General features: G+C 42.8%; 1 protein-coding gene across 6 annotated transcripts in view; it reads right to left on the reverse strand.

Moving 5' to 3' along the window:
- FBXO42 (F-box protein 42) overlaps positions 1 to 23,625 on the reverse strand; it is a 104,690-nt gene that overhangs the window by 55,037 nt on the left and 26,028 nt on the right. For 5 of the 6 annotated variants that reach the window (XM_048824808.2, XM_075120961.1, XM_048824807.2 and 2 more), the window contains 3 exons: positions 13,328 to 13,385; positions 12,314 to 12,580; positions 782 to 898 (listed from right to left, as the gene is read on the reverse strand). In XM_048824808.2, the coding sequence (XP_048680765.1) occupies positions 782 to 898; positions 12,314 to 12,563 (367 nt within the window). In that variant the 5' untranslated portion in view covers positions 12,564 to 12,580; positions 13,328 to 13,385. The remainder of the gene's footprint in view (positions 1 to 781; positions 899 to 12,313; positions 12,581 to 13,327; positions 13,386 to 23,625) is intronic. The other variant, XM_048824810.2, reaches the window with a different exon arrangement.

Genomic DNA, 23,625 nt, shown 5'->3' on the forward strand with positions numbered 1-23,625 from the left:
AAATGAATTGTCATTTGATTTATGTCCCCGCATGAGAACATTTTTCAATTTTGTTACAGAACTTCAGAAGCAGAAAGCAAAGATTCACTCCTAAATTAAGCAGCATCAGTTGAGTCATTGGCTTCTATGAACAGGTCAGATCCATATCAAAATGTGATTGCTTCAGTACCTCTAATCTGCAATCCTGCATGCTTTATATGAAGAAAAATATAGCTTAGCTCCTCCAAATAATGCAGAAATATGTAAACATTATCTACTACAGAAACCCGCAGATGCCAATCCAGCAGCCATGTATAGGCTCCAATTCATTAGCTCTACCAATGTCACTGCACTCAAGTCATTAGAGTGAAGGTTCTGTCATTTTGACTGCAGAAAGCTAAGAGGGACTGAATATTAAAGAAGAAAATTAGTTAAGTCTAAGGGTGGGGTTTTCAAAAGTTCCCAAATGCCTTAGGAGCACATGTCCCACTGACTTTCAATAGGAGTTGTGCTCCTAAGTCACTCAGTCACTTTTCCTCTTAACATCAGAGTGTTAACAACAACAAATGGTTTATACATATCTATACTCGTATACTGTTTGTGTTGTCAGAACAGCATATTGCACACATACATTTAACTTTTACCCAATTACAGGGATGTGCACTACTGCTACATCTTGGGTCAAAGTACAAACACCTTGCATTATAAATGCTCTGCAAACATGACAGCAGCTGCTAGGGGTGGAACACGCTAAATTACTGGATGAGCAGAGTTCATATTTCCTTTCTAAATGGATACTTACTGTGTGAGAAGCGCTGTGTGATTGGGGTTCCAGGATAGGGATACGTGCGACTCTCCCATTGAATATTTCCCTCTTGGACTGCCTTGATAAAGCCATGATAACACTGATGTGCCACACCTAGAAAAGGGAGAAAACAATACTTGAATATGCTTCTGGCATAAACTTATCGTCACAAGTCTAGGAAGGAGTTGTTCCTCCATGATCAGCATTGCACAATTTCCGGAGGAAAACAAACAACCCATAGTACGCCTAAATTAGGCCTGGGTTAAGTCACTGGTCTTGATGAACAAATAGTCCAACTCAGTATGGCAAATGCTAAGGCTATGGGAGCCACAGAAATAAATGACAGTATATCCATTTCTCCTAGAAGCCATGCAGACTTGACTGCTGTTCCTTTTTGCAATACCAGGTCGGAAAAGAAAATGAATAAAGGTTAATAATTACAGTTTAATTAATGGATGTCATAAGGCTATTAATGGAGGAGCAGCCTGGAAGGTGTAAGAAGGTGGTTAGTGATCAGAAGGTAAGTCCTTGCAGTTTGACAAAAGGACTATAACTGCTCTAGTGCAGGCCCACAGAGGATTCAAGAGGGGAGAGGACAAAACTCAAAGCCAGTGAGTGTGCCCAAAGGTGGTAACTAATTATAAGTGATCTGCACAATATCTGTTTTTAAGCACTCTCAACTTCAACAGGTTGATGACAGAATAAACCCTTTGTGCAATCTAATCACGTACACATATTGTCTGTATCAGTTATCCTCTCCTGATCAAAACCTGCAGCTAGCTAGGGTAAATTACCAGCACTGTAAGATTACCATGTTCTAAATGAGTCTGATTCAGAGGCAAGTGCTTAAATTAGAGTCAGAAATAGGTCAGAGGGCTCAACAGCTGAAGACCGTGAGAATTTGGAAGTTTGGGGTCAGTGTGTTAAACGCCTAGACTACAGTTAAGGAGGGTGTCTGCAGAGGAAAAACATGGAGGATATACAGGCTGGTAAGAGACAAATGTATTGATAAAGAAGCAAAGTCTAACAGTGGCAGGCCCAATGAACCTCCCTCAAACCACAATGCAATACCATTTCATCTGCCAGCTGGAGCCAGACGCTGGAGAGACCAGGTGAGAGATGGATGCCAGAGATGTCTGATGTATATAAATATCTTTTTGCGTTAGTGGTGAATAGGAGCTTAGTACACTTTTGGGCATTAGAAAATAGGTGTTTTAAGATAAACAATGCCGGTGTTCTACGCTGCCATGCAAGCCTGTTGTGTCCTAATCACCACATATCTGTGCACAACTGCTTCTTTGCCAGATGAGCATCTGCCTGTTTGTTGAAATGAACCTTTGGAGGAGTCACAATACCTTATAAGGTATCTGAGCATGTTGGCTGCTATTGGCAACATTAAAAATAAATTTACAATTAAACATTCCTATTAGAACATACCATAATTAAAATCTGTTCATTTCTCACATTACTAAGGGGGAGATTTAGCCTCTTTGCCTGTGGCCACAAAGGCCCCCATGCAGAGCAGGACCAGAACCAGAGCTGCAGGTTCTGTATGTGGGGTACGGATTTATGCTGAGGGATTTGGGATGGGGCTCTGGGGATCCACCAGACATTGCCCCCAATGGAAGGAGAAGTGTCTACTGAAGCCACAGGGCTACAGTAGCTGTCACAGAGCATCCTGGCAGATATTCTAAGGCCTGGAAACATTCGCTCCTGCCAGCATTCACAAAACCTCCTGTACCAAGCCACGATACTTAAGCCAGATACAAGAGGAGAGGATATAGCTCTTAGAGAATCTTAACATGAGCAAACAAATACCAGATTTACCTACCAAGAGAATAGCTCATTGAGAGCTGGATTCTAGTTTCAGTTATGCACCACTGTCATGGAGTCTCTCTATGCCCCAGACTGTAGTCAGTCTCCTGGGAGTGACCCCTTCAGTGTGCCAGGCCTCAAGGACCCACACGGTTCAACAGGGGCAGGCCTTTGGCCTCCAAGACTGGGCTGGCAGCACCAGCATTCCCAGTCTCTCACCATGGCGCCATGCACCAAATCCAGCCAAGCCAGACTCCTGTTGGAGGCTTGTACTGTGACCTTTCATGGCACAATGCTCTCAGGGGGTATGTCTACACTGCAATCAGACACCCGCTGAACATTCCCCCCATAAACTCCCCAACCCAGGTCCGATGCATCAGACACCAGCTCCAGCGACTGGGCCCTGTCCCTGAACGGGACCCCTTGGATCACGTTGCTTGGGGCGGACCACCACTGTAGGGAGGAGATAACCAAGTCGGGCATGATGAGGACCTTGTCCATCCTGTCCCTGGCCTGGGAGAACTCCAAGGTCAGCCAGAGCTGGAGGGGCCTCATTTGCAGTCTGGCGTGGCGGACCGCGTACGTGCACGCTGATATGTGACCCAAGAGCTGGGGGCACACTCTGGCTGTTGTCACTGGGAACCTTGTGACAGTGTTGATGAGCCCCTTCACGGTCTCGAACCTGTCCGGTGGGAGAAAAGCTGTGGCCGACGAGGCGTCCAGGATCGTCCAGGATAAACTCCATGCATTGAACCGGGACTAACATATGATCCCTCACCTGCGACCAGGAGCTGCCCTTGACCAGCCAATCATCCAGATAGGGAAAAATCTGGACCCCCTGGCACCTGAGGTAGGCCACTACCACTGACATACATTTTGTAAATACCCTGGGGGCAGTGGATAGGCCACACGGAAGAACCGTAAATTGGTAGTGATTCTGCCCCACCACAAAACGGAGGAGGCGTCTGTGCCCCTCGAATATGTGAACGTGGAAGTACGTGTCCTGCAGATCGAAGGCAGCGTACCAGTCCCCGGGATCCAGGTAGGGGATGATGGAAGCCAGGGAGACCATGCGGAACTTGAGCTTCACCATGAACTGGTTCAGATCTCACAGGTCCAGGATAGGCCTGAGCCCCCCTTTGGCCTTCAGAGTAAGGAAATAGTGGGAGTAGAACCCCTTGTCTTTGAACTGGAGCTTTATTGAGGGTGGATCCCTGAGGAGAACTGGCAGGGCACCCCCAAGCGTCCCATCAAAATCGCCTTTTCCCCGCCTGTTTGCCCTTGGCGGACCCAGGTTGTGGGGCCAGCCTCGACTGCCTCTGAGGGAGCCTTTTATAGTCCCATGCCTTCTTATAGGCGGCCTTGTATTTTGGGTGGAGGCCTGAGCGGGAGTCTGCTGCGGCTTAAATTTAAATTTAGCCAGAGCCGGGACATAGAGACCCGGAGTCTGGAGGGTCATGAGGGAGTTCTTTATACCATGCAGCTTTGTATCCATTTGTTCCGCAAACAGAGCTTTGCCAAACGGTAGATCCTGCATGGCGGCCTGCGCCGCACTGGACAGCCCGGACAGCAGGGGCCACGACGCCCTTCTTATGGAAACCACGTGTCCGCCGCATCCAAAGCCACTTGCAGGATTGCCCTGGCAGCCACTGTACCTTCCTCCACCAGCGCCTTGAACTCCTTCCTATCATGCTCCTTGAGGGAGTCCTCGACCTTGAGAAGGGAGCCCCACAGATTCAATTCATACCAGCCCAGGAGAGCCTGGTGGTTTGCCACTTGTGACTGGGAGCTCGAAGATGAATAAACTTTTCTTCCGAAAGAGTCCAGCCTTCGTGAATCTTTATTTTTCGGGGTAGGGGTTGGCTGGCCCTGCTGTTCCCTGTGGTTGACCGACTCGACCACCAGGGAGTTGGGCGCCGGGTGTGTGTATAAGCACTCATGTCCCTTGGTGGGCACAAAGTACTTGCGTTCCGCCCTCCTGGAGGTGGGGGCCAATGAGGCCGGCATTTGCCACAGAACATTTGAAATTTTTGCCACCCCTTCATGGAGAGGCAAGGCTACCCTGCCCAATGCCAAAGAGAACAGCACATTAAACAGGGAGTCCGAGGGCTCCTCCATCGCCTCTGCCTGGAGGTGGAGGCTTGATGTCACCCTTTTTAGGAGTTCCTGATGTGCCCTAAAGTCTTCCTGCGTGACTGAATGGAGCGAGGCCATAATCGCCTCATCCGGGGAGGCCGCGGAGACCAGTGCCGTTCCTTGGGTGTCCGCCGGCACCGGAGGGTCCACCACTTGGTTGGTCTCTGGGTATGGTACCGAAGGTGTACATCCCACCGACTCCTTCCTTGGAGGTCTGGAGATGGAGGACGATGATGCCTCTGAGGCTCCAGCTACCAAGTGAACCCCCACCAGGGCTGTGTCAGGGGCCACGGTGCCCACTGGTACCACTGGGCCGGCCACGGGGCCCAGAGCCCTGCACTTGCTGCGGCACCAGTGGGCCCGGTTGCTCGGCCTGGCTGGCCTAGCCCATGGAGGGATGTCTATGAGTGGAGGCCAGGCTGATGAACGGCCTGCTGCTGTCCTGGGACCAGGAGGAGCAGTGGTGCTAGGAGCAACGCCGACCACGGGACCACGATCTCAACGTGGAGGACTGGTACCGTCGATAGCAGCTCCTCTGTGATCGGCTCCAACGGACGGACCCGCGACAGCGAGATGCTGGCGATCGATGCCTTGGCAGAGTCTTGGAGTGGGATTCTGAGCGGGAACGGGGTTGACGTCTATGCCATGACCAGCTGCGGTAACCCCTCCGAGATGAGGGCCTCTGGTGACATCTGCCTCGGTCCCATCGGTACTCACTCCTTGAAGTGGAGCGGTGCCAAGAGTCTCAGTCGGATGGCACCCAACCAGACAGTCTGGTGGGAGTTGAGGGCGATCCACGTGGACTTTGCCCTGAACGGTTGCTGGGCAGCGAACAGCTTTGGGAACATTCCCTCGACCGAGATCGGTACTGAGCCAGGGGCGACTGCAGAGATCCCAGTGGTGGCTTGTCCCTGCAGCGTGGGACTGACATCAGTGATGCTCCTGGTACCGGCATGGACATGACATCCCGGTCTGCCTGTAGGGCCTCCGGCATGGAGGGCATCCGGACATCTGGGGAGACCTGGTCCAAAGTGGCCGGGCTACTCCACTCTACGGGAGTCGGAGGCCTGGAAGCCTGAGGGGATCGAGGACTGCCTGACATGGGTCTAGCCTCTGCCCCAGGTTTTCCTCGGTATTGCTGCGAAGGAGAAGTCTTTTTTGACTTCTTGTGCCCCGTGGATGGTGAGCGGTGCCGACCGGTCGAAGGCTCGCGGTGCCCGGTGCTGGCTCGGAGTGGCGCACTGGAGTCGGGATCAGTGCCAGCTCCATCAGAATGGTCCAGAGCCTAATGTCTCCTTCCCTCTTGGTCCGACGTTTGAACGACTTGAAAATCTTGCAACGATCGCTGATATGGGTTTCTCCCAAAAAGCGTAAACAGTCTGCAGGTGAGTCACTCCTTGGCATAGATCGCCTACAAGTGTCACATGACTTAAAATCCAGGGCACGGGGCATGCCCCGGTCTGGACGCTCTAACTAACTGAACTAACCGAGCAGCTAACTACAGGTACTAACACTGAACGAAAAGGTAGTTCTGGGGCCGAGCTACAGCAAAGCTGGAGCAGAGTAGTTCCGATGCACCTTCACTGGCGGCAAGAAGGAACTGGGAGGGAGAGGGGGGGGTGGGTTGGGTTCAGATCCCCTTATACCGCGCCATGGAGGCGCCACTCCAGGGGTCGCTGGGGCACTCCCCCTACGGGTACTGCTAGGGGAAAAAACTTCCGGCACCAGTGCACGTGGCGAGCATGCACATCTATTGGGGAATACACATGAGCAATCACTCGAAGAAGAAACAAAATCGCTGATACAGTTTGAGGATGACAAAAATTGGGGGAAAATGATAAATGATACAATGTGATCTGGATCATAAGCAAACCATTTAAGTATTAACACAGCTAAAAGTAAATGTATACATCTAGGAACAAAGAATGTAGGCCATATTTACAGGATGGGGGACTCTATTCTGGGAAGCAGTGAGTCTGAAAAAGATTTGATGGACATGGTGGATAATCAGCTGAACATCAGCTCCCAGTGCAATACTGTGGTCTAAAGGGTTAATGAGATCCTTGGACGCATAAACAGGGGAATTTTGAGTAGGAGGAGAGAGGTTATTTTAACCTCTGTATTTGACATTTGTGCAACCATTGCTGGAACACTGAGTCCTGCTCTGGTGTCCAGAAGGATATTGATAAATTGGAGAATTCAGAGAAGAGTCACAAGAATGATTAAAGGATAGGAAAACATGCCCTCTAATGATAGATAGACTCAAAGAGCTCAATCTATCTTGAAGAGAAGGTTAAGGGGTGGCTTACTTACAATTTACTATCCCCTAAATGGGGGAAACAATATTTGATAATGGGCTCTTCAATCCAGCAGAAAAATATATAACAACAATCCAATGGCTGGAAATTGAAGTTAAACAAATTCAGACTGGAAATAAGGTATAATTTTTTAACAGTGAGGGTAATTAACCACTGGAACAATTTACCAAGGGTTGCAGTGGATTCTCCATCACAGAATTTTTTAAATCAAGACTGGATATTCTTCTAAAAGATCTGCTCTAGACATTTTTGGAGGTCAGACTAGACAATGGTCCCTTCCAGCCTTGAAATCTATGACAGTGGAGATGCTAGAACTTGACAATAGATTTTCCCAAAAATTCTTACTGAAAGCCCTGTGCTGGGAAAAAAACCCAAAAAACAAAAAAATCCTAAGTATCATACTTCGTGACTTGTGGCAGGAAAATTTCAAACTAAAGCACTACATCCCTGGGCAGTTGGTCCCCGGGCAGTTGGTCCCCAGGAGGCCACATTGGAAATGTAACCTGAATTATATGATTTCAAAGCAGAGAAAAATTAAGCATTAGAAAACAAACAGCATTTACCTCAAGTGACCCTCTCTGGACTGTAGGGTACAGGTGAGCAATTACGTTTGCTTTAGTCAATAGTAGCTGCTAAAATGACATACCTGCTAAACAACAACTTCCCCACCACACTCCCAGCATTAAAGACTAACTAGTCACGCATATGTATGCTGCCTAAAGCCACTCATCCCTGCTGTACACAGTGTGCCTCTCCCACATTCTTTTTTCGGGTGAATCACTCATTTCTACTTCATTTCAGTCTTCTCCTTTATACCTTGAAGCCATGGTAACTGCAAGAACAAGCAAGCAGGTGACTGCACATCACATAGCAGCAGAGGGTGAGTTTCAGATGAGGGGCTGAACGCTGTGCTGCTTTAGGAGTGCTGGAGAAGTGTTTGTTACCTCCCATAACTTGATGAGCTGAAAGAATTTTGCATTGCTCAATTTCAGAAGTGCTCCATCTGAACTATGACCTGTCAAACTCAGAGCAGGGGAGAGAATACTTAGACGTGATATAGAGCTTTACATGTTCAAAGAACTCAGCAAACATCCATTCTCGACCTTCCAATGAAGTAGACAAGTACCAATTCCATTTTACAAAAGAAGACTGCACAAAGTGACTTCCAGGCTCCCCACAGAGCCAAGACGAGAAACTCAGGTATTTCTGTCTCAACACCTACCTACTTCATTTTTCCAGCCAGCAAAGAGCCAGCAGTAAGTTTTGCACATTATTATTAAACTCCAATCTGCATACTACAGCGGCCAGCACACAGAGCTCCAGAGACCGAAAACCCCTGCCCCAAAGGGCTTAATCTTATGGTATGTCTACACTGCCCATGTGGCAGCACACTGCCTTGGCAACGCTGTGACGTGGGCAGTGTAGTCACGCTTTATCACCGGGGGAGAGCTCTCCGGACGATGAAAAATAACCACCCCAAGCGAGGGGTGGCAGCTTTAACACCGGGAGCATGTCTCTCAGCGATAAAGTGCTGTCTATACTGACTGACGCTTTTCAGCGCTAAAACTTTTGTCACTCGTGGGGGGTGTTTTTTCACACCCCTGAACAACTAAAGTGTTAGCACTGAAAGCGGCAGTGTACACAGCCTAAAAAAAATAAATTAAAAAAAAAAAGACACAGATGAAGAGTTTGGGACAGCAATAAAACAAACTAACGAGAATCGGGATGACCAGTGCAGTTATTTTTGTTGTGGTTGTTTTAAAGGGGGTAAAAGTAAGCTGAGGGAGAATCGCAGCAATGTGTTCTCCCCATCCACTCAAAATCTTTTAAACTGAGATGGGGATTTGTGCTTTACCTGCAAGTTAGATATTTTCCAGAAATACCAGGTGGTGACACACAGCTTCTAGGCAGAGAGAGAGAGAAAACCTCTGCATTTCAATGGCCCTCACCTCCAGGAGACCAAGCAGGCAACATTCTCAAACTGCCAGATAACGTGGGAGAAGGTGCAGAACTCCCTGCTCAGAGAATACAGCACAGGTCATTTAACAAACGGACACTGATGGCAACTGCAGGCTTAAGACACATCCCACAAGTGTGACCAGGGAAAAAATGCAATGAAAGTAAAAATACCCTGTGTCCTATAAGACAAGTTTGCCTTTTATAATTCAGGCCTCTCTCCCCTGACAGCATTCAGCCCTAATCAAATCCAATACCATCAATACAGTATTTACTGCTTGATATTAATTCCCATTTATCTTGCACTGCCCTCAACTTACTGTGCTGCATATTTTTGTTTTGAATACATAACGGCATTGTAGGATTCTGCGCATGTATCCAGTCCAGCCTGGGGCAAATCAAGGCAATTTAAATATCAAGCAGGAAACCTTGATCGAAATCATTAATTTTCATCTTGTTTTGTACTTGTACTTTAGTTATTTTCTTAAAGAAAGGATGATTCTCATTAATGACAGGTTTCAGAGTAACAGCCATGTTAGTCTGTATTCGCAAAAAGAAAAGGAGTACTTGTGGCACCTTAGAGACTAACCAATTTATTTGAGCATAAGCTTTCGTGAGCTACAGCTCACTTCATCGGATGCATACTGTGGAAAGTGTAGAAGATCTTTTTATATACACATAAAGCATGAAAAAATACCTCCTCCCACCCCACTCCCACAGCAGGAGAGTGGGGTGGGAGGAGGTATTTTTTCATGCTTTATGTGTATAAAAAGATCTTCTACACTTTCCACAGTATGCATCCGATGAAGTAAACTGTAGCTCACAAAAGCTTATGCTCAAATAAATTGGTTAGTCTCTAAGGTGCCACAAGTACTCCTTTTCTTTTTTTGATTCGGATTAGTTGGTAACCATTAAAACATACTGATTTTCAACTATAGTCTTTGCACTAAATTTGGTGCTTCTTTTCACTAACCAGGCAGATATCTATGTGTATTTATTAAAGTAATTTGTAGCTTAACCTACATTTACTCAGTCTTAGTTTATTATATTAGAAAATGAATTGAATTAGAAATTGAAGTGAATTCTACATTTCTTATTACTAGATGAATATTTTTATTTGTGTCAGGCTCTATTTGGATGAAAATTTGAGAATTAAAAATGCACAAAAACCGCATTTAGAGTTTGGGTTTTTTTTAATTAAAGTAAACAAAACTACCTCAAATGTGCTGGATACATAAAAAAGTTTATTAGAACATGTTTTGAATTTAAAACTAATTTAATAAACAAAGGAAGTATTATCTGTAGTTCGTGAACCGAACTGATTGTTTTTGGTCACCATGTCCTTTGGGATTTTAGAACTAACGGATCTCAACCTCACATGTAGTTTTCCTGCTTTTACAGCTCCCAGCTAGTTTTACTTTGAACCAACTGCTCGTTGAGCTGAACTGGCTGAACAAACTAAATGAAGAAAATATTCTCTCTGCACCGGCAGAAGAGGCTACTGTCATCAAAAGCGGTTTTAGCACTTTGACAAGCTCCAGTTCCAGGTGCTTAGTCAGTGACTTCCACCAGTTCAGGGGTCTGACTTTAAAACTTGCACAGCAAAGATGTACTACTTTTTTATTTAAAAATTACTTTTTAATCAGATTACAGTCAGATTAAGCCTTAATTTAGGTTGTAAATTTCAAATTTAATTTTAAATAAGTTCATTTTTAGTAATAAACCTGTATTTAAATAAAAAAAACTTTTTTAAACTAATTGATTTTTATCCACTCCTGGCCAGCCCTCATCATTCTAGTATCTGAGCATCTTGTGACAGGGAATACAGGTAGTGGTTGGGGACATGGGAGCATTTTGTTTCTTGGAAACAAGGCACTGGTTGAGGCATTTACTGCTGGGGAAGGGAAGCATCCGCTCTCCTTCATTCTGGGCAGACAGAGGTGAATTTAAATTTGGGGGAGGGTCTACCTAATTCATTGTACTTTATAGGGCACCTATTGCTGCAGCATCTGAATGCCTCAGGGTTGAAAGGGATCTCAGGAGGTCATCTAGTCCCACCCCCTGCTCAAAGCAGGGCCAATCCCCAATTTTTGCCCCAGATCCCTAGATGGCCCCCTCAAGGATTGAACTCACAACCCTAGGTTTAGCAGGCCAATGCTCAAACCACTGAGCTATCCCTTCCCCGAAAGAAGCATTCATCAAAGTATTTCTCCTCCCAACACCCTTGTCAGCCAGGGCAGTGCTATTATCCACATTTTACAGAGTGGGAGCTAAGGCCCCGAGAGACTAAATGCCTTGCATAAGGTCACACAGGAAGCATGTGGCAGAGCAGGGGACTTGTCCAGTATCTGCCTGTACATCCAAGCATGATAAAGCACCTTTGATGAATGCTTCTTTCGGGGAAGGGATAGCTCAGTGGTTTGAGCATTGGCCTGCTAAACCTACGGTTGTGAGTTCAATCCTTGAGGGGGCCATCTAGGGATCTGGGGCAAAAATTGGGGATTGGCCCTGCTTTGAGCAGGGGGTGGGACTAGATGACCTCCTGAGGTCCCTTCCAACCCTGAGATTCTATTCTGATTCTTCTACAATGAGCACCGCTGAAAGAATGCTGATATTTAAAACATCCCTATTATGCTTTGAAACTAGTATTACATTGAGGTAAATAGGAGTAGCTCATACCATAGGGCTAATGTTCCAGGCGATCTGTAGACACAGGCAGATATTACTACATCAGTTTACATGCAGTTCATATTATGAAGTTTATCTTCAAAACCACAAAAGCCAACGATTTAATTCTCTTTTCACGCAAAGGCTGAGATTCTGGACCACAGTTATGCAGCAATATGTGCAGCCACATTAGACAGGGAGCCCAGGAACGAATAAAGTGCTACAGTGAATGGAAGAGAGGGATCTGAATGCAAGGTGGGCAACAATGCATACACCAATACCTGGGAGTACTACAGAAGTAGTCAGCTGACTAGTTTTATCTTGACAGAGTCTGCCACATTGGTGTGGGGCCAATAAGCAAACACCCCCCCACTTTTTTTAGTAGATGAGACTTCAATATGTGGTGCTTTCCTGCAAGCCCTATCTGCACAGAATGAAGCAAACAGCTTTAGTTATTCTTCTGGCATTAATTCTGTAAGCACAACAAGATGCTGCAGCATCCAGATTAACGTGTGGAGGGAAGGGAAAGCAACAGTGAGAGATGAATTTTAAAAACAAGGCAAAAAGACTAGACAGGAAAACTAATAGATCTTTCCTCAAATGAAAGGATAAAAGATCTCACTGCTGCTGTTTGTACCTTTGATGAGGCGATACCACTGTTTGCAGACAAGGGCAGCAGTTTTGTGCTCCTGGTATGGTGAAAGGAAGGACAGGATATATTCTAAAACCTCTTCTGGCAGCTCCAACATCGATCGGTTATGCCTGGTCTCCTCAACCTCCAGCTCAGCATGCGGCTCATCGTCTTGCTCCATTGTCCCTTCCACCACTGCTTCTTCTGGGTCCACAGCCATGAAACTGTCATCTTCGCTGTCCGAGGAACTGGCCATGGCATTCCACTCCACAGCTTCAAGAAGGAAAAAAAAAAACACATTAAAGTTGTATAGAAATAGTGTGCTTAGAAAAGCCTCACATGTTGGATTTAGACATCAGATCTACACCAAGTTCTGCTTTAATAAACTGCAAGGCAAAATATTTTGATATTTCAGTCCTCTTGCTAAGTGTGGCAGTGATAATGCATGACAATGGCACAAACGACCTACTTTAAGTGAGCAAGATGCACAAAGTAATCAGTGGAACCAACCTTAGCCACCACCACCACCAGTGGTCACCAGCTACAGACTGATTGTTTAGGAGGTAGGGGGATTTTAATAAAACCAGGGTGAAAAACTGTTTCAGAGTTTCTTCTTATGGGTAATTTTAAGTGTATTTAATTTAAGCACAACATTACAAAGTCTATTACCATGATCATGGGATCAATTTCTAATGTGGATCTCATCCAATATGCCACTTGTAGTGACAATGTTCCATCTTATCTGGGGTTGTGACCCCAGGCTTAAGTTTTATTGATAAAGGGAAAAACAGAAAATTGGTGATTTCAGACTATAGAGGCTCATTAATGTTTAAAAGCCTTTAAATGAAATTTGCTGCTACTAAAAGTTAAGCTTTTAAGGCTGACAAGATGTTGCACGTTCATTTTAATGGTTCTTTCCAGGTATAGATCTAGAGGTTACCACAATGAAGAAATTCAGTCCCATATCATCTGTTAATGTAATCAAGAATGAGTTTGCAATTCGCCAAGCAAGAAACTCACCACAGGGCTCCAACAATGGCAGGGTCTTCTCCTCTAGGCCCCTCTGTGGGACAGGGGTCTAGGAGGAGAAAAAGGGGAAATTAAAACTTGAACTGGGAGTTGCCCTGCTGCTGAAAGCAAAGGAGGAGACTAGATCATGAAGCTAAGCTAGACATCAAGCAATTGCCTCAACCTCCATTGCTTGTGTTTATGGCCAAGGGAAGGGTTTAATAAGCTGTGCATGTCAATGAGAGACAGTCAATCTAAAGGTTTCAGAGTAACAGCCGTGTTAGTCTGTATTCGCAAAAAGAAAAGGAGTACTTGTGGCACCTTAGAGACTAACCAATTTATTTGAGCATCCAATGAAGTGAGCTGTAGCTCACGAAAGCTTATGCTCAAATAAATTGGTTAGTCTCTAAGGTGCCACAAGTATTCCTTTTCTTTTAGTCAATCTAAAGTATTCAGAGGTCATGGCTGCTTAAAAATAATAGTTAAAATGACAAATGGTTACCTGTGCCACCACAGATTAGTGAAGTTGAAAGCACAAAAAGACTAGTTTACTGTCACCTACTCATTTTCTTCACTTCACTCAGTTTGAACAATAAAAACAGTAATAGTCGGAGTCACTTTTCTTATCCCTGCGCTCTAATGTTTGCGTTTCAAACTGGAAAATAATTAAACCCAAACAAATACATTATTTCTATTTATAAAAGTTTGAAAGCTTTTTATTAAATAAAAACAAGAAATAGAACCGAAATTTGGAGCCAAAACTCCAAACTTTTTAACGAAATAGTCCCCTTTACCTATATAATCAGACACACTCGCACATTGCGTCCTTATAAACTATTTGATTTTCATGACAGAAGATACCACTCAACTTGCCCAAATAGTGCCAGAAATTAAAAGAAAAAGCTTTCTATTAGTGAAGGTCTTTCAGCCTGTCACTATTTCCATTATTGTCCATCATTATTTGTACAGTTCCTAACTCCCATCAAATACAATTCAAAAGCTTCATTTAGAGATCAGTTGTGTAAATAAAGATTGACTTTAAAATATGTTTAGAAGTAGGAGGAGTTTGCTCCTGATACAGTTAGAGCTATATTCAAATTAATGTTAATTCTACTGCAGGATAAGCTAATAAAATGTTTCAGAAATCTGTGTTAGCTTTAAAAATATTAAAGTTAATGTTTAAAATCAAATTTACACAAGTTAAGAGGGAAGGTACTGTACACCTGGGGTCGGGCTTGGGTTATGGGGGATTGCAAGTATCGGTTACAAGGTTCCCAAGGTACATACATATCACAACCAGCACAGATCCAGATTGGGGTGTGGGAGTTTTTAAAGCATCAGTGGATAAGTGGGCTCAGGTATGCCACCCATGAAATGTATTAAGAGTCCAAGTAAGTACTGGTGTAGAGAATAAGTACATGGGTGGGGTGCATCCCTTGTTTCATCAGGGAAGGAAGTGGGTTATTTCCCTGGTCGGCATTCGCAGTTACTCGACCTGGTACTGGCGGTGTCCCATGACACCAACAGCCTCTCACTTTTATCTCAGCCACACGAACAATTTTCTCTTGCGTACGCTAGAACAATGGAGTCTCATATTTGACAAAAATAGAGCTCCGGTTTGTAGAATACGAGGCAAGTCATCACTTAATCTACTTGTTACATTTACTGCAGAGTTTCAGATAGAAAAGTACTGACTTGATAATTTACTTAGATGGCTTACAAGTCACTAGAGTTTAAACAAATAAACAACTAAAAGGTTATTTCAATACCACCTGTGTCCAGCTGTCTATCCACAGCAGGTATGGAGAAGAAAACAGCAGGCAAAGTAGGGGTTTATGGCCCTTCAGGCCTCTTTGTCAGTATCTCCAGCTATTTAGATATGACTAAAAGTAATAGGATAATACAGTGACAATAATGCTAGACTAGGCAGCGCTCGAAGCCTTAAACCAATCGCTGCAGGCAATCTGCCAACCAATGTGGTACACAGGCTTCTGTCTTCATTAAGACCATCCTAGTCATTTTAAAAACATCAAACCCCATTTCCCAGGAGAATGACTAATCCCATTTTAGTGGAAGAGTTGTGGTAATTTGAGTTTACACATACACAGCTGCCAGGTTAAGGCATCAGTGGGATGGGTTGTGCTGCAGCTGCTCCATAATTACATGCTCATTGCTAGTTCAAACCAGCTTTTAAAGTTCATTCCAATCATACCATAATGAAGAGCAATATCTCTCCATGCTCCCAGAGGAGGGGTTTTTTATTTAAGTAACAAATTTCCCTTTATGTATAGATATATTTTAAACAATATGCTAAATTATAAACATTGACTTGCAAGTGATACAAAGTGCATCAATCTTTTTCAGCTCTTCCAACAAATTGATCAACTTAAGACAACTTTGCTGGATTATCAAGGAACATCTGAAGGCTCCTAGAGCCAGGAACTAGACACTCATTCAGAACACTGCTACCATCTTGCACAGATTCAAGAAAGATTGGGATGGGACGATAATCTGAAGGGAAACTAGCAGTTCATTTTCTCCCCAGACCTGACCTTTACATCAGACCTTAACATAGCAAGCAGTAAGTTAGGAGACTATTATCTCAAATAAATTTGTTAGTCTCTAAGGTGCCACAAGTACTCCTTTTCTTATTATCTTTATGTAGCCACTTGAGGGAGTAGTCTGCCAATAATATGACTAGAGCATGAAGGAGTCCAATTTACAACATGAGATGGACTTGGGAGCATCCCACTTGGTAGCTGGCTGCTAACAAGCCTCTCCAAGCCTCCTACTCCACCAATGAAGGAGAAACTCCAAAGTCAAGTGGTCTTGACTAGCTCAAGAAGCTAACAACCTAGAATAGCATTTAACAAAGGCACCCAATGAGAAGAGAAACTTTGAACAACTATTTGTTCTGTTGAGGGCTAAGGAAACATTTTCCAGTTGCCAGAACATAGTTACTCTTCTCAAATAAAGACTCTTGATCTAATATCTGATTAATAGAGAATGTAATATGGAAGCGGAGAGATCACTGGCTGGAAGAGTAGCAGGTAAAATCTAGGTAAAATCAACAAGTAAAGAGTTTTCTAAACAATGAGCTTAAGGATTAAAACTTTAGCTGACAGGATATTTAACTCTGTGGGTAATATATACTTAAGAGGTATAATATTTAGTTAATTTAATGTGATTTATATTATAAACAAAGTTAACAACAAAATATCAAGAGACCCAGATCTCCCCTACTGAAGAAAGTTTGAAGTCAGAATTATCAAACATTCCAACATTTATGTTAATTGGAGAAGGGTCATCTATGGTGGAAAATTTGGTGGAAAATTTTAAGAATAAGTGAACTCAGCGATGGTATAAATAATCTCATAAGCCGCAATATTATAAAGATGTTTGATAAGATTACGTACAGATTAGTTCTCAAGAGAAACCCCCCTCCAGCAGGGAACTAAAATGCCAATAAAGGAAGTATAATCCAGACACTCACTACCAGAGGGGACCAGGCAACAATGGGAAATGCACAGATACAGGAACAGGATAAGAGAACAAGCAGGTGTTAAATATTGTTATGTTTTAATAGAAAGATTAATAAAAATGTCGGCTCAATTAAAAAATTTACAGTAAATCAGACTCCAGATCAGGTACAGCAATATAGATGCTTAAAAAGGGAAAAGCAGTATTTGTTGGAGTTTTAAAATTGCTATATGATAGGAACTATCTAAAATGTCATGTTTAAAGAGGCACAAATGTAATGGAGGCCTGGCTAAGAGGGCTCACTGCTTTTAACCAATGGTAATATAATAGACAAGAACAGACCTGAATTCATGGGCGAGTTTATTAATGTCATGACTGTTACTGTTAAAGGGGTGAACAATCCAACAAAAAGGAAAAGGGTATTCTGCTCACTGAAAAAGGATTTCCCCAGTATCTTCAGGAAACACACTTGAAGAAAAATGATAATACCTAAATACTTCTTGGACGCAGTCATTGTCTCTCTCTCCAGGTCAATCTAACAGAAGAGAGGTGGCAATACTCTTCGCTAAACACTTCCCTTTTGTTGTTTCTGCACAACTCAGAGACAGAGGGCAGATATATTTTAATTAAGGGGTCCTTGAAAGGTAAACTTCTCACATTAGCCAATGTGTATATTCTCAATCAGGGAGAGCTTTGTTTTGGGTTTTGTTTTTGTTTTTTTTTTTAGGGTTTTAAGAAGTTTTAGGGAAAGGGACTTTATTCTAGGGGAGATTTTAATGAGATGCTTAACCCCACTCTGGATCAATCAAATGGACACAGCAGGTGATCAGGAGGAGGAAGAGCAAATTTGTTGCATCACAAACAAAAAGAGGATCTCATGGGCATCTGGTGGTAAATGAATCCAGATGTCAGGGTCTACACATTCTTCTACTCATGGATCTTATTCCAGGATAGATGTGATTTTTATTTCTAGGACCTTGGCTAATTTGGTCAAAAAAGCTGATCTGGAAGTTATTACTTGGTCTGACAAGTCCCTGCATAATATATTAGATTAAAAGACTGAGACCTGCTCTACACTACACAGTTAAATCAATGTAAGGCAGCTTACGTCGACCTAATCGTGGATGTGTCTACACTAAAATTTTGCTCCCACTGATATAACTGACCTGCTAGGCTGACTTGGTATAACTCCATCTCCACGAGCAGGATAAAGTCAAGGTTGATGTAATTCGGTCTACAGTGTGTCAGTGTAGACGCTGTTGCTTATGTTGATGATTACTGGCTTTCAGGGGCTGTCCCACAATGCCCCCACACTGACAGTACAATTGATACAAGCACTCCTGGTGAGTACGCACACCTCTGACGCAAGCAGCAAAGTGTAGACACATGTAAGTGGCTGTATGCTGATGAAAGTTAGGTCGACTTAATTTTGTAGTGTAGATATGGCCTGAGACAGTGAAAAAACAAAGGGCCTGGTGGTTGAATATAGCTTTGTGATAGGACTCCCTCAGAATTCAAAAGCTGAAGGAAATTTTTCAGATATATAGAACAAAATTATATGGAAAAGATCAAAAATGTTCTCTGGGGTGCTGAAAAGGCAGTAATGAGGAGGATCCTTATAATTGAAGCATTATATCTCAAAAGGATAAGAGCTCTTGAAAGAGTTTGGTTAAAGAACTTTCTGTTTTGCAAGGTAGACATGAATCTACAGGTACTAAAGGAGTGTATAGAAAAAAATATGATAAGAGGGAAGATTCACCTGTTACAAACATGTAAGACTAAGCAAACAGATATATCAAATTATGAAAAGGACAATAAAGATATGTTTTTAGCCAGAAAAATTAACAAATAATCAGCCATCCATCCTGGTTAGAAATAAAAAGGCATTAAACAGATCACTAAAACGTTTTCCAATCTTTGTACCCTTCAGAACATCCAAAGCCTAAACTTATAGATTTTTGAGAAGAGTGAAACTACTTTCGCTGTCAGAGGAAGGTCTTGATAGGTAAATTACTGCTAAGGAAGTTGAAGTTGTAATTGAGAATTTAAAATCCAATAAAGCACCAGGTCCTGATGGGTTTTCTGGGGAGTATTACAGAGCGCTAAAGCAAGTGCTGGTCCCTGTTATAACTGAATTGTTCAGTGGTCTATTGCAAGGAAACAAGATTCCAGATTCCTAGAAAGAGGCAAAAATTGTGGTCAGTCCTGAAGGAAGAGATCTTACCAACTGCGCAACATACAGACCTATTCCTAATTAACATGGATGTTAAAACTTATGCCAAGAACTTAGCAAGCAAACTGAAAATCATATTGTCCAAATGTGTTCACCCTGACCAATTTGAGTTTGCTGCTGGCAGGCATTTATCTGGTAATAGCAGATGAACTCTGAATTTGATCTGTAATGTTAATTCTAGTAATCTTCTTGAGTGCTGCTTCCTTTGGATGCTGAGAAAGCCTTTGAATGACTGGAATGGGAGTACCTCAGGCAGAATTTGGTATGGTTTGGTTTTGGAAATAAGTTTTATAGGGACATATCAGCTCTTTATACTCAACCCTGAGTTTCTGCTGTGGTTAGTGGTCATTAATCCCCTTTTAATTTATGTAACAGTAAGGGACAGAGTTGCCCATTATGCCCCAGTTTGTTTTGGCAATAGAGCCATTTGCAATAAATGTGAAAAACTGCCCCTTGGTAAAGGGTATCAAATCACTTTCTGGATTAGAACACAAAATAGCTCTGTATGCTGATGATGACTTCTTATATTTTCAGGATCCAGAAGACTCAATTAAAAATTACAGAACAATTGACTTTGAAATTTAGGCAGGTATCAGGTTTCAAAATAAATGATAAATCTGAAATTTTAGAAATTAATATTCCCCAAAAGATCAAAAACGGTGGTCAGCTCCATGAATTTAAATGGGAAAAGGAATCTTTAAAATATTTAGAAATACTCACTGTGGAGAAAACATTTTTAAGGCAAATTACCCTCCACTGTGGAATAAATAAAAAAAGACCTGAAGAAATTGACCAAATATAACATTTCTTGGTTAGGTAGAGTAGCCTTGGTTAAGGTTGAGTGTCCTCTCATAGTTATTTTTGTTTCAGTGCACCCCTGACATGACATTAAGAACATGGCAGGATGTGCTATTAAAATTTGTCCTGAAACATAAAAGAAACAGGGTGAACCTGAAAGTTCTGTATAACCTAAAAAGTAAGCTTTCCCTAATTTGATTTATTATGCATCACGATTAAAATGTGATCAACGGGGTTAATGACAGACCACTCAAACAGAACAGGAGCCTAAATGTAACTATTTTTAATAATTATTGGGTTAAAAAGAAATTTAGATCAAAAATAAAAAAAATCACCCACTCACACACCTGGCAGCTTTGGACAGTTTTTTTTTTTTTTTTTTTTTAAATTCTTGTCAATCAAGGCCCTTTCACTGATATTGCCTAAAAATAAATTCCTGGTTATTAAAGTACCTATTTGTTGCAGGTAAAAGCTGAGATTACACAATGCAGACGGCTGTTCGTGGGTCCTGATTTGAAATCATACCAAGAGATATGTAATATAAACTATATAAAGATCTTGTATTTTCAGTATTTACAAGTCAAACATTTTATTGTGAACTCTGGCTACAAGTCAGCTCTATCTAGACCTTTAACCACATTTGAGGAGTTGACCCAGGAACAAGTTGGAACAAAAGGTTTAATTTCTAAAATATATACAATTCTGATTGAAAAATATGTTAAGAAAAGCAGATGAAAAGATGAGAGGAATTTGGACAAATTATATGGAAAAGTGGGTCTCTATATGGGAAAGGAGATATACATCCTCAATTTGGGTAGCTCAAGGAAATGTATAAATTACTGTGTACGTGGCGTTGAACTCCAGTTAAGAGCCATAATATTTTTGCTACTATGGAGGCTCTCCACTGGAGGGTTTGCGGGGATATAGGAACATGTGGTGGTTGCATCCAGGAGTTAAGACAGTTTTTGGAGAAAATTATTAAAGAGAGACATCTTCTGACAAAATACTGGATTGCTAGCATTCCCCAGTTTGCTTACTTAATGCTCCAGTGAAGGATCTGCATTTTAAACAATGTGAGAAGGTTTATTTTATCTTTAACAATTAGACTTTATATTGCACATTATTGGAAATATGCGATTCCTCCTCCTATGGATTGTGGTATTATAAAATATGGACTGTCCTTGTAATGGAAAAGCTTTCACACCAAGTACGTACACAAGAAGAGTGCCAAAAGAGGATAGCTGTTTTGAAATTTGGTCATCCTTTTTAGTGCACTCAGAAGAGGAGAGCTCCCCCACCAGTAAGCAGGAATCCTTAGCCAAGTTCTTTGAGGATTCACCTGATCCTGATTAAGTTAGTTACATACCACGTATGATAACATTTCATTGTAATTTGTCACTTTAGATAAGCTATTACCAGCAGGAGAGTGGGTTTGTGGTGGGGGGGGGGTAAGGGGGGGTTGAGAAAACCTTGATTTGTGCTGGAAATGGCCCAACTTGATTATCATACACATTGTAAGGAGAGTGATCACTTTGGATAAACTATTACCAGCAGGGGGTGGGGGAGGTATTTTTTCATGCTTTCTGTGTATATAAAAATATCTTCTACACTTTCCACAGTATGCATCCGATGAAGTGAGCTGTAGCTCACGAAAGCTTATGCTCAAATAAACTGGTTAGTCTCTAAGGTGCCACAAGTACTCCTTTTCTTTTTGCTGAATTCAATAGGTGGAAAATACCCTATTTCTGATTCCCATCCCCAGTCGTTTCTCTCACTCTCACAAAATGGCTGTACTTTCCCTCCTGTGAAATCCAGGAACATCAATATTCATCCAAAATTATCAGTCAGTATTATTGCAAGTCACTAACTCTAAATGACATTAATATTTTATATAGACAACAGACATCAAAATGTCATTTAGAGTTAGTGACTTGCAATAATACTGACTGATAATTTTGGATGAATATTGATGTTCCTGGATTTCACAGGAGGGAAAGTACAGCCATTTTGTGAGAGTGAGAGAAACGACTGGGGATGGGAATCAGAAATAGGGTATTTTCCACCTATTGAATTCAGCAAAAAGAAAAGGAGTACTTGTGGCACCTTAGAGACTAACCAGTTTATTTGAGCATAAGCTTTCGTGAGCTACAGCTCACTTCATCGGATGCATACTGTGGAAAGTATAGAAGATCTTTTTATACACACAAAGCATGAAAAAATGGGTGTATACCACTACAAAAGGTTTTCTCTCCCCCCACCCCACTCTCCTGCTGGTAATAGCTTATCTAAAGTGATCACTCTCCTTACAACGTGTATGATAATCAAGTTGGGACATTTCCAGCACAAATCCAGGGTTTAACAAGAACGTCGGGGGGGGGGGGGGGGGGGGGGGGGAGAGAACAAGGGGAAATAGGTTACCTTGCATAATGACTTAGCCACTCCCAATCTCTATTCAAGCCTAAGTTAATCGTATCCAAATTGCAAATGAATTCCAATTCAACAGTCTCTCGCTGGAGTCTGGTTTTGAAGTTTTTTTGTTGTAATATCGCAACTTTCATGTCTGTAATCGAGTGACCAGAGAGATTGAAGTGTTCTCCGACTGGTTTATGTATGTTATCATTCTTGACATCTGATTTGTGTCCATTTATTCTTTTACGTAGACACTGTCCAGTTTGACTCAATGTACATGGCAGAGGGGCACTGCTGGCACATGATGGCATATATCACATTGGTGGATGTGCAGGTGAACGAGCCTCTGATAGTGTGGCTGATGTTATTAGGCCCTGTGATGGTGTCCCCTGAATAGATATGTGGGCACAGTTAGCAACGGGCTTTGTTGCAAGGATAGGTTTCTGGGTTAGTGTGGTATGTGGTTGCTGGGGAGTATTCGCTTCAGGTTGGGGGGCTGTCTGTAGGCAAGGACTGGCCTGTCTCCCAAGATTTGTGAGAGTGTTGGGTCATCCTTCAGGATAGGTTGTAGATCCTTGATAATGCGTTGGAGGGGTTTTAGTTGGAGGCTGAAGGTGACGGCTAGTGGCGTTCTGTTATTTTCTTTGTTAGGCCTGTCCTGTAGTAGGTGACTTCTGGGAACTCTTCTGGCTCTATCAATCTGTTTCTTCACTTCCGCAGGTGCGTATTGTAGTTGTAAGAATGCTTGATAGAGATCTTGTAGTTGTTTGTCTCTGTCTGAGCGATTGGAGCAAATGCGGTTGTATCACAGAGCTTGGCTGTAGACAATGGATCGTGTGGTGTGGTCAGGGTGAAAGCTGGAGGCATGTAGGTAGGAATAGCGGTCAGTAGGTTTCCGGTATAGGGTGGTGTTTATGTGACCATCGTTTATTAGCACTGTAGTGTCCAGGAAGTGGATCTCTTGTGTGGACTGGACCAGGCTGAGGTTGGTGGTGGGATGGAAATTGTTGAAATCATGGTGGAATTCCTCAAGGGCTTCTTTTCCATGGGTCCAAATGATGAAGAGGTCATCAATATAGCGCAAGTAGAGTAGGGGCGTTAGGGGACGAGAGCTGAGGAAGCGTTGTTCTAAGTCAGCCATAAAAATGTTGGCATACTGTGGGGCCATGCGGGTACCCATAGGAGTGCCGCTGATTTGAAGGTATACATTGTCCCCAAATGTAAAATAGTTATGGGTAAGGACAAAGTCACAAAGTTCAGCCACCAGGTTAGCCGTGACATTATCGGGGATAGTGTTCTTGACTGCTTGTAGTCCATCTTTGTGTGGAATGTTGGTGTAGAGGGCTTCTACATCCATAGTGGCCAGGATGCTGTTATCAGGAAGATCACT

The sequence above is a fragment of the Caretta caretta genome, chromosome 18 (assembly GCF_965140235.1).
Source record: "Caretta caretta isolate rCarCar2 chromosome 18, rCarCar1.hap1, whole genome shotgun sequence".
Lineage (NCBI taxonomy): Eukaryota > Metazoa > Chordata > Testudines > Cheloniidae > Caretta > Caretta caretta.